Source organism: Vidua macroura, chromosome 39, assembly GCF_024509145.1.
Source record: "Vidua macroura isolate BioBank_ID:100142 chromosome 39, ASM2450914v1, whole genome shotgun sequence".
Taxonomy (NCBI): domain Eukaryota; kingdom Metazoa; phylum Chordata; class Aves; order Passeriformes; family Viduidae; genus Vidua; species Vidua macroura.
Genome location: NC_071609.1, coordinates 590665 through 602029, shown reverse-complemented (window position 1 = coordinate 602029; position 11365 = coordinate 590665). Strand labels below are relative to the sequence as shown.

Sequence of the window (11365 nt, the reverse complement as noted above, 5' to 3'; positions counted from 1 at the left end):
GGTGGAAAAGGGAGATTTTGGGGTGGGAAAAATGGGATTTGGGGTAGAAAAAAATGGGATTTTTCCTGCGTTAAAAAAAAAAAAAAAAAGCACCACGAGTTCCTGGGCTGGATGCAACTTTTATTCCTGCCACAATTCCCAAATTTCCAACCCGGAATTCCGGCCTCGAGGATTCCTGGGAATTCCTGAAATCCCCACTGGGGTTTTTTTTTTTGGGATTCTGCCCCCATTTTTGGGTTTTTTTCCCCATTTTTGGGTTTTTTTTTTTTCCTCATTTTTGGAGTTTTTTTTCCCCCTTTTTTTTTTGGGTTTTTTTCTCCATTTTTTGGGGTGGTCTCCCCTGGATTTGGGGGATCCCAAAATTCTTCTGGAAATCCCAAAATCCTCAGCAGGGGGGGATCCCAAAATTCCCCTGTGAACCCAAAAAATTCCTCTTGGGGATCCCAAAATTCCCCTTGGAAATCCCAAAATTCCTCTTGGGGATCCCAAAATTCTTCTGGAAAATCCCAAAATTCCGTTGGACCCCAAAATCCGTCCCAGAGACCCCAAATTCCCAATCCCTGGGGGATCAGGGGGGTCCCGAATTCCCAATTTTTTTTTTCTTCCCCCCTCTCAGTTTTTCTTTTTCCGTGGGAAATTCGGGATTTTCCGGGGGCTCAGGAGCTTCCCACGGCGGGATTTGGGGTTTTTGGGGTGGGATTTGGGATTTTGGGGATTTCCCAGGTGGGATTTTGGATTTCCTGGGTGGGATTTGGGATTTTTGGGATTTCCTGGATGGGATTTGGGATTTTTGGGATTTCCCAGGTGGGATTTGGCGTTTTTGGGGTGGGATTTGGGATTTTTGGGATTTCCCGGGTGGGATCTGGAGGTTCCAGGTTGGGATTTTGGGGTTTCCTGTTGGGATTTGGGGGTCCCAGTTTTCCTGGGGTGGGATTTGGGGTTTTTGGGATGTCTTGGGCCGGATTTTTGGGATCCAGGGTGGGATTTTTGGGATCCAGGTGCGGATTTTGGGGTTCCAGGTGTGGATTTTGGGGTTCCAGGTGTGAATTTTTGTGATCCAGGATGGGATTTTCGGGTTCCAGATGTGGATTTTTGGGATCCAGGTGTGGATTTTCGGGTTCCAGGTGTGAATTTTTGGGATCCAGGGTGGGATTTTGGGGTTCCAGGTGTGGATTTTGGGGTTCCAGGTGTGGATTTTGGGCTCCTCTTCCGTCGTTTCCGCGCTCGGGGCGCGGCCGAGGGGCTTCGCTTCCTCTTGGAGTGACCAGGGAACAAATCTGGGGGGAAAAGAGGGAAAAATGGGAATTTAGAGGGGAAAAAAATGGAATTTAGGGACGGAAAATCGGGATTTAGGAGAATAAAAATGGGATTTGGGGGAAAAAAATTGGGATTTTTGGGAAAAAAGTTGGGATTTGGGGGGAACAAATTGGGATTAAGGGGGGAAAAATGGGATTTGGGTGGGAAAAATGGAATTTTAGGAATGGAAAATTGGGATTTGGGTGGGAAAAATGGAATTTTAGGAATGGAAAACTGGGATTTGGGGAATGTTGGGATTTGGGGAATGTTGGGATTTTGGGGAATGTTGGGATTGGGGGTGCCAGGACGGCCCCGGAAGTGTCAGAGCGTTTACTTTGATCCCAAATCACGGAAATTCAGGAATTTTGTGTCATCAGCCACTTCCGGGGAGGGAAAACTCACCTGGAAATTCCCAAACTCACCTGGAAACCCCAAATTTCACCTGGAACCCCCAAAATTTCCTTTTATCTCCCCTAAACTCACCTGGAACACCACAAATTTCACCTGGAACTCCCAAAATTTCCCTTTATCTCCCCTAAACTCACCTGGATCCCCCAAAACTCACCTGGAATTCCCCAAAACTCACCTGAACCCCTCCCAAATCTCACCTGGAATTCCCCAAAACTCACCTGGTCACCCCAAGCTCACCTGGACCCCTCCCAAATCTCACCTGGAGCCCCCAAAACTCACCTGGAATTCCCCAAATCTCACCTGGACCCCCCAAGCTCACCTGGCCGGGGCTCACCTGTGTCAGGCTCCTCCCCCAGCTCCTGTCTGTAATACTCGGCCTCGTCCTCGTCCGACGGCTCGGCCTCACCTGCCTCAGGTGCGCCGGGGTCCTCGGCGTCGCTGTCACCTCCTGGCACACCTGCGGCACCTGAGGCACCTGTGGCACCTGCGGCCCGGCCCATCCCGGCCAGGCTGCGCTGCCTGGGGAGAGACAGGTGAGGGACAGGTGAGGGACAGGTGAGGGACAGGTGAGGGGACAGCTGGGGATGGATCTGCCCAGACTGCCCCACCTGGGGGAGCCTCACCTGTGTGACCTCACCTGTGTGACCCCTCCTGCCCTCACCTGTGTGACCTCACCTGTGTGACCTCACCTGTGTGACCCTCTTCACCTGGGAGGCCCCTGCCACCCTCACCTGTCCCTGGCACACGTGGCACACCTGTCCCTGGCATATCTGTCCTCACCTGTCCCTGGCACACCTGTCCTCACCTGTGCCGTTCCCGCTGCTGCCGTTTCCGCTCCAGGTTCTGCTCCTGCTCCCGGCGCCGCTCCGCCCTCACCTGCAGCCGCCGCTCGCGCCGGGCCAGCAGCTCCCGCACCTCCGCCTCACCTTTGGGGGCTGCGGGGGAACACACCTGTGACACACCTGGGCACACCTGGGACACACCTGTGCACAGCTGTGACACACCTGGGCACACCTGGGCACAGCTGTGGCACACCTGGGCAGAGGTGAGATCCTGCTCGCACTGTCTCAGGTGTGTCCCCAGGTGTGTCCCTCACCTGCCCCAGGTGTGTCCCCAGGCGTGTCCCTCACCTGTCCCAGGTGTGTCCCTCACCCGTCCAGGTGTGTCCCTCACCTGTCCAGGTGTGTCACTCACCCAGGCCGTGGTACAGGACATTGCCCTGTCCCCAGGTGTGTCCCCAGGTGTGTCCCTCACCTGTCCAGGTGTGTCACTCACCCAGGCCGTGGTACAGGACGTTGCCCTGGCCCAGCCCCTCCTCCACCTTCAGCAGCTGCAGCGTCAGACGGGGCCCGATCTGGACAGGTGAGACAGGACAGGTGAGACACGGACAGGTGAGACAGGGACACAGGGACAGGTGAGACAGGGACACAGGGACAGGTGAGACAGGACAGGTGAGACAGGACAGGTGAGACAGGGACAGGTGACACAGGGACAGGTGAGACAGGACAGGTGACCCAGGGACAGGTGACCCAGGGGGACCCTGGTGAGCTGCGGTGTCACCTGGGCACCGTCCCCACCTGTCCCCATCCCCCCGTGTGCCCCTCAATGTCCCCTCAGTGTCCCTGTTGTCACCTCGGTCAGTCTCACGGCGCTCTGTTGCGTCACGGTGTTACCCAGGGATGTCCCCAATGATGTCCCCAATGTCCCCTCAGTGTCCCCAATGTCCCCAGTGTCCCCCCAGTGTCCCCTCAGTGTCACCTCAGTGTCACCTCAGTCAGCCTCACGGCGCTCTGTTGCATCACCCCAATGTCCCCAATATCCCCTCAGTGTCCCCATTGATGTCCCCAGTGTCCCCGTTGTCACCTCTGTCAGCCTCACGGCGCTCTGTTGCGTCACGGCGTTACCCAGGGATGTCCCCAATGTCCCCTCAGTGTCCCCATTGATGTCCCCAGTGTCCCCTCAGTGTCACCTCTGTCAGCCTCACGGCGCTCTGTTGCGTCACGGCGTTACCCAGGGACGTCCCCAATGTCCCCAATGATGTCCCCAATGTCCCCCCAGTGATGTCCCCATTGTCACCTCTGTCAGCCTCACGGCGCTCTGTTGCGTCACGGCGTTGCCGCGCCCGGCGCAGTTCTGGGGCAGTTCCAGAACGTTCTGGGACCCGTCCGGCTCCGCCTCGCTCTCGGACAGGACAACGTCCCTGAGGGGACACCAACAGGGACAGGTGACAGGTGACAGGGACAGGTGACAGGGACAGGTGACACGGACAGGGACAGGTGACACCAACAGGTGACAGGGACAGGTGACACCGACAGGGACAGGACAACATCCCTGAGGGGACACGGACAGGGACAGTGACAGGTGACAGGGACAGGTGACACGGACAGGACAACGTCCCTGAGGGGACACCGACAGGGACAGGTGACAGGGACAGGGACAGGGACAGGTGACACCAACAGGTGACAGTGACAGGGACAGGTGACACCTCTGGGGACAGGTGACATCTCTGGAGGTGTCCCCAGGTCTCGTGTCCCCTGTCCCCTCCATGTCCCCACCAGCGTCCCCAGGTACCCCAGGAGGACGTTCCTGTGTCCCCAGGTGTCCCCCAGGTGTCCCTGTGATGTCCCCCAGGTGTCCCCAATTTCCCCAGGTGTCCCCAAGGTGTCCCCCAGGTGTCCCCAATGTCCCCAAGGTGTCCCCATGTGTCCCCATGTGTCCCCAGGTGTCCCCAAGGTGTCCCCAACGTCCCCAAGTTGTCCCCAAGGTGTCCCCGATGTCCCCAAGGTGTCTCTGTGATGTCCCCAAGGTGTCCCCAATGTCCCCCAGGTTTCCCCGAGGTGTCCCTGAGGTGTCCCAGTGATGTCCCTGTGATGTCCCCAAGGTATCCCCAGGTGTCCCAGGTGTCCCCAATGTCCCCAGGTGTCCCTGTGATGTCCCCAAGGTGTCCCCAAGGTGTCCCCAGGTGTCCCCAATGTCCCCCGATGTCCCCAGGTGTCCCCACCCCGTGAGCAGCTGGCTGACGTCGTCCATCCTGGCCAGGTTCGGGAATTTCTCCTGGAGAATTTTCCGGAGGCCTCGGCTGAGCCCCACGGGCACCACCTGGACACTGCTGGAGTGGGGAAAAACGGGAAAAATGGGAAAAAATGGGAAAAAATGGGGAAAAATCAGGGAAAAACGGGAAAAAACGGGAAAAAATGGGAATGGGGGAGCACCTGGAAACTGCTGGAGTGGGGAAAAAACGGGAAAAATGGGAAAAAATAATGGAAAAAATGGGAAAAATGGGGAAAAATCACGGGAAAATGGGAAAAAATGGGAATGTGGGAGCACCTGGGACACTGCTGGATTGGGGGAAAAATGGGAAAAAATGGGGAAAAATCAGGGAAAAACGGGAATGGGGGAGCACCTGGGCACTGCTGGAGTGGGGGGAAAAAAACGGGAATTTGGGAAAATCATGGAAAAAATGGGACTTTGGGAATTCAGGAAATTTGGGATTTCGGAAATTTGGGAATTCAGGAATTCAGGACTTTGGGAATTGGACTTTGGGAATTTGGGATTTCGGAATTTTGGGAATTAAGGAATTCAAGAATTTGGGAATTCAGGAATTTGGGAATTCAGGATTTGGGAATTCAGGAATTGGGAATTCAGGAATTTGGGATTTTGGAACTTTGGGGATTTGGGAATTCAGGACTTTGGGAATTCAGGATTTGGGAATTTGGGAATTCAGGAATTTGGGAATTCAGGAATTTGGGAATTTGGGAATTCGGGAATTTAGGAATTCAGGACTTGGGAATTTGGGAATTCAGGAATTCGGGAATTCGGGAATTTGGGAATTTGGGAATTCAGGAATTTGGGAATTTGGGAATTCAGGATTCGGGAATTTGGGAATTCAGGGCCTGGCCCTCACTAGTGCCGCAATTCCAGGAGCTGCGCCTCGGCGTCGTAGGAGATCAGCAAACAGCGGCGGATGGAGTTCAGGTTGACCTGAGGGAAAAACGGGAAAAATCCCAAAAATCCCCAAAATCCAAAAATCCCCAAAATCCCAAAAAATCCCCAAAATCCCAAAAATCCCCAAAATCCCAAAAAAATCCCCCAAATCCCAAAAAATCCCCAAAATCCCCAAAAATCCCCAAAAATCCCCAAAAATCCCCCAAATCCCAAAAAATCCCCAAAATCCCCTTTTCCCTGGTCCCAAATCCCCTTCTCCCTAATCCCAACCCCCAAATCCCCGTTTTCCCAAATCCCAGCTCCCAAATTCCCAAATTCCCGGACAATCCCCGGACAATTCCCAGATAATCCCCTGATCATTCCCAGATCATTCCTGGACAATTCCCAGATAATTTTGGCTAAAATTCCAGATAAAATTCCAGGATAATTCCCAGATTCAATCCCTGAACAATTCCCAAATAATTCCTGAATAATTCCCAGGCAATTCTGGGACAATTCCCAGGTAATTTCCAGAAAATTCCAGCAAGAATTCCGGATAAAATTCTGGGATAATTTCCAGATAATCCCCAAATAATTCCTGAATAATTCCCAAATAATTCCCAGATAAATCCCGGATAATTCTGGCTAAAATCTGGGATAAAATTCTGGATAAAATTCCAAGATAATCCCCAAAAAATTCCCAAATAATCCCCGAATAAATCCCAAATAATTCCTCAATAAATCCCAAATAATCCCTGAATAAATCCCCAATAATCCCTGAATAAATCCCAAATAATTCCTGAATAAATCCCAAATAATTCCTCAATAAATCCCAGATAATCCCTCAATAAATCCCAAATAATCCCTGAATAAATCCCAAATAATCCCTGAATAAATCCCAGATAATCCCTCAATAAATCCCAAATAATCCCTGAATAAATCCCAAATAATTCCTCAATAAATCCCAAATAATCCCCGAATAAATCCCAAAAAATGCCTGAAAAAATCCTAAATAATCCCCGAAAAAATCCCAAATAATCCCCGAATAAATCCCAAATAATTCCTCAATAAATCCCAAAGAATCCCCGAATAAATCCCAAATAATTCCCGGCTATTTCCCAGATAAACCCCGGATATTTCCGGGCTAATCCCGGATAAAATTCCCGGATTTTGGGCGCACCTTGTGGACGTTGAGGGCCGGGAACATCCCCTGGAACATCCCGGCCATCAGCGCCAGCTCCGGCCGCGCCCGCGCCCCGAAACCGCCCAGCACCAGCAGGGGAGGGTGGCGGAACTGCTGCTCGTGCATGCGGTGCCTGCGCAGCGCCGACACCACGTCCCGCACCAGGGAGTACTGGAATGGGGGAAAAACGGGGAAAAATGGGAAAAAATCCTGAAAAAATGGGAAAAAATCCCATAAAAATAGCCAAAATCCCATTAAAATCCCATAAACATCCCCGGAACTGCTGCTCGTGCATGCGGTGCCTGCGCAGCGCCGACACCACGTCCCGCACCAGGGAGTACTGGAATGGGGGAAAAATGGGAAAAAAATGGGAAAAAATCCCATAAAAATTCATTAAAATGGGAAAAATCCCATTAAAATCCCATTAAAATCCCATAAACATCCCCAGAACTGCTGCTCGTGCATGCGGTGCCTGCGCAGCGCCGACACCACGTCCCGCACCAGGGAGTACTGGAATGGGGGAAAAACGGGAAAAAATGGGAAAAAATGGGAAAAAATCCCATTAAAATGGCCAAAATCCCATTAAAATCCCATTAAAATCCCATTAAAATCCCATAAACATCCCCGGAACTGCTGCTCGTGCATGCGGTGCCTGCGCAGCGCCGAGACCACGTCCCGCACCAGGGAGTGCTGGAATGGGGGAAAAATGGGAAAAAATGGGAAAAAATCCTGAAAAAATGGGAAAAAATCCCATTAAAATAGCCAAAATCCCATTAAAATCCCATAAAATCCCATAAACATCCCCGGAACTGCTGCTCGTGCATGCGGTGCCTGCGCAGCGCCGAGACCACGTCCCGCACCAGGGAGTACTGGAATGGGGGAAAATGGGAAAAAATCCCAAAAAAATTCATTAAAATGGGAAAAATCCCATTAAAATCCCATTAAAATCCCATAAAAATCCCATAAAATCCCATGAAATCCCATAAAAATCCCCGGAACACCAGGGAGTACTGGAATGGGGGGAAAATGGGAAAAAATGAGAAAAAATTCCAAAAATATTCATTAAAATGGGGAAAATCCCATAAAAATCCCATAAAAATCCAATTAAAATCCCATAAAAGTTCCATTAAAATCCCATAAAAATCCCCGGAACACCAGGGAGTGCTGGAATGGGGGAAAAATGGGAAAAATGGGAAAAATGGGAAAAAATCCCAAAAATCTCCATAAAAATGGCAAAAATCCCATAAAAATCCCATTAAAAATCCCATAAAATCCCCCCCCAGGATGATCTCTGGAATTGCTGCTCCCAAAATTCCCAAAATTCCCGAAATTCCCGGAATTCCCGGACGCACCTGCAGCACTTTGAAGGTCAGGGTGGGACCCCCCGGCAGCCCGGAAAATTTTCTGGGAAGGAGGAAAAGTGGGAAAATCCCAGAAAAATCCCATAAAAATCCTGGAAAGTCCCGGAAAAATCCTGGATAAATCCCAGGAAATTCTGGGAAAATCCCAAGAAAAATCCCATTAGAATGCCAGAAAAAATCCTGGGAAAATCCTGGGAAAAATCCCAGAAAAATCCCAGCAAATTTTGGGAAAATCCCATTAAAATCCCACTAAAATCCCAGAAAATTCCTGGGAAAATCCCAGAAAAATCCTGGGGAAAATCCCATTAAAATCCCTAAAAATTCTGGGAAAATCCCAGGAAAAATCCTGGGAAAATCCCATTGAAGTCCTGGGAAAATCCCAGAAAAATCCCATAAAAATCCCATGAAAATCCCATAAAATTCCCGGGAAAATCCCATAAAAATCCCCCCTTCCCGAGCCCCAATCCCGGACCCATCAGAGCGTTTACTTTGGGATCAATCACAGAATTTGGGATCGATCATGGAAAATTCTTCATCCCCTGGCTCCGGGAAGGGTTTGGGAGCCCCTGGAATCCCCAAAATTCCCGGAATTCCCGGAATTCCCGGGGTTCTCACCAGGGTTGATCCCGGTTTGGGATTTGCTCAGCACCAGGAACTGGGAGACCCCCAAGGGCCCGGCCACGGCCACCAGATCCCGCAGGGAATTGCTCCGGCGCACCTGGAAAATCCCAAAATCCTGAGCCCAAAATTCCTGATCCCAAATTCCTGGGATCACAAAATTCCTGAACCCCAGAATTCCTGGGATCCCAAATTACTGAGATCCTAAAATCGCTGAATCCCAAAAATCCTGGGATCCCAAATTCCTGATCCCAAAAATCCCTGAGCCCAAAAATCCCTGAGCCCAAAATTCCTGAGCCCAAAAATTCCTGGGATCCCAAAATCCCTGAATCCTAAAATCCCTGAATCCTAAAATTCCTGAGATCCCAAATTCCTGGGATCCCAAATTCCTGAATCCCAAAATCCATTATCCCAAAAATCCTGGGATCCCAAAATCCCTGAGCCCAAAAACCCTGAGATCTCAAAATTCCTGAATCCCAAAATTCCTGAGCCCAAAAATCCCTGATCCCAAATTCCTGAGTCCTAAAATCCTGGGATCCCAAAATCCCTGAGCCCAAAAATCCTGGGATCCGAAATATCCCAAAATCCCAAATCCCCAATCCCAATGTCCCCAGCTGTTCCCCAGGTGCCCCCAGGTGTGTCCCAGCTGTGCCCAGGTGTGTCCCAGGTGTGTCCCAGGTGTGTCCCCCAATTCCCCAGGTGTCCCCAGGTGCCCCCAGCTGTGCCCAGGTGTGCCCAGGTGCCCCCAGCTGTGCCCAGGTGTGCCCAGGTGTCCCAGGTGTGTCTCAGGTGTATCTCAGGTGCCCCCAGCTGTGCCCAGCTGTGCCAGGTGTGCCCGGTGTCACCTGCAGGTTCCTGGCCGTGAAGGGCTCCAGGACCCCTCCGGAGGTCCGGCAGAGGCTCCGGAGGCTCCGCCCGGCGCGGCCGCGCGGGAACACGAAGGAGTGCGGGGCGGAGGAGAATTCCTGCAGGAGCGCTGCCGGGCCCGAGCCCGCTGAGCCCGCTGGAAACGGCTCTGGGGGGAGGGAACACATCCCAAATTATCCTAAAATATCCCAAATTCATCCCAAAATATCCCCAAATCCCAGCCCCACGGCCGGGAACACGAAGGAATGAGGGGCGGAGGAGAATTCCCGCAGGGAGCGCTGCCGGGCACGAGCCCGCTGCAAACCGCTGGAAACGGCTCTGGGGGGGGAAAAATACATCCCAAATTATCCTAAAATATCCCAAATTATCCTAAATTATCCCCAAATCCCAGCCCCAGGGGCGGAGGAGAATTCCTGCAGGGAGCGCTGCCGGGCCTGAGCCCGCTGAGCCCGCTGGAAACGGCTCTGGGGGATGGAAAACATCCCAAATTATCCCAAAATATCCCAAAATATCCTAAAATATCCTGAATTATCCTCAAATCCCAGCCCCAGGGGGCGGAGGAGAATTCCTGCAGGGGGCGCTGCCGGGCCCGAGCCCGCTGCAACCGCTGGAAACGGCTCTGGGGGGAGAGAACACATCCCAAATTATCCCAAAATATCCAAAATTATCCCGAATTTATCCTAAATTATCCCAAAATTATCCCCAAATCCCAGCCCAGGGACAGAGGAGAATTCCTGCAGGGAGCGCTGCCGGGCCCGAGCCCGCTGCAACACCGCTGGAAACGGCTCTGGGGATAAAAATACATCCCAAATTATCCCAAAATATCCAAAATTATCCCAAATTATCCCAAATTATCCTAAATTATCCCAAATTATCCCCAAATCCCAGCCCCAGGGACAGAGGAGAAATTCCTGCAGGGAGCGCTGCCGGGCCCGAGGCCCGCTGAGCCCGCTGGAAACGGCTCTGGGGGGATGGAAAACATCCCAAATTATCCCAAATTATCCTAAAATATCCTAAAATATCCCGAATTATCCCCAAATCCCAGCCCCAGGGACAGAGGAGAATTCCCGCAGGGGGCGCTGCCGGGCCTGCAATTCCCAAATTTTGGGAATTTTTTCCCCTCACAATCCCCAATTTGGGATCCCGAACTCCTCCCGCCGCTTTTTTCCCGCTCCCGCTTCATTCCCGAGCGCTCCCCATGCCGGGTTTTCCCGGGTTTTTTCCCGATTTTTCCCGGTTTTTCCCGATTTTTCGCGGTTTTTCCCCCGTTTTTTTCGCGGTTTTTTCCCGGTTTTTCGCGGTTTTTCCCGGTTTTTCGCGGTTTATCCCGGTTTTTCGCGGTTTATCCCGGTTTTTTCGCGGGTTATCCCGATTTTTCCCCGGTTTTTTTCCCGGTTTTTTCCCGGTTTTCCCGCCCGACCTTTCCGGGCCGCCCCATCCCGGCGCCGCCGCGTGGCCTCCGCTACTTCCTGTGTCCCCCCAACTCCTTCCGGCTACATCCGGTGCGTCACTTCCGTTCGCTTCCGGGTGTCAAGTGGTTCCTCCATTTGAGTTCCGTTCGGTTGGAACCCCGAAATCTCCCCCCCAAAAAAATCCCAAAAAAAATCCCAAAAATTCCCAAAAATTCCCAAAATCCCCCCCAGGGACCCCAAAACCCCCGGCGCGGCAGCGAATGAGAGCGAGCGGCTGTGGGAGGAGTTCTGGG

General features: G+C 52.0%; 1 protein-coding gene across 1 annotated transcript; it reads right to left on the bottom strand.

Moving 5' to 3' along the window:
- Positions 1-99: 99 nt before the first annotated feature.
- PPAN (peter pan homolog) lies at positions 100-9998 on the bottom strand. The gene is given in 13 exon segments (XM_054002356.1): positions 100-1277; positions 2042-2226; positions 2513-2642; positions 2983-3061; positions 3784-3907; positions 4709-4816; positions 5612-5688; positions 6812-6985; positions 8167-8221; positions 8796-8893; positions 9639-9763; positions 9766-9808; positions 9888-9998. Coding segments are annotated over 13 exon segments (1974 nt in total). The 3' UTR covers positions 100-612.
- Between the last annotated feature and the right edge of the window lie 1367 nt (positions 9999-11365).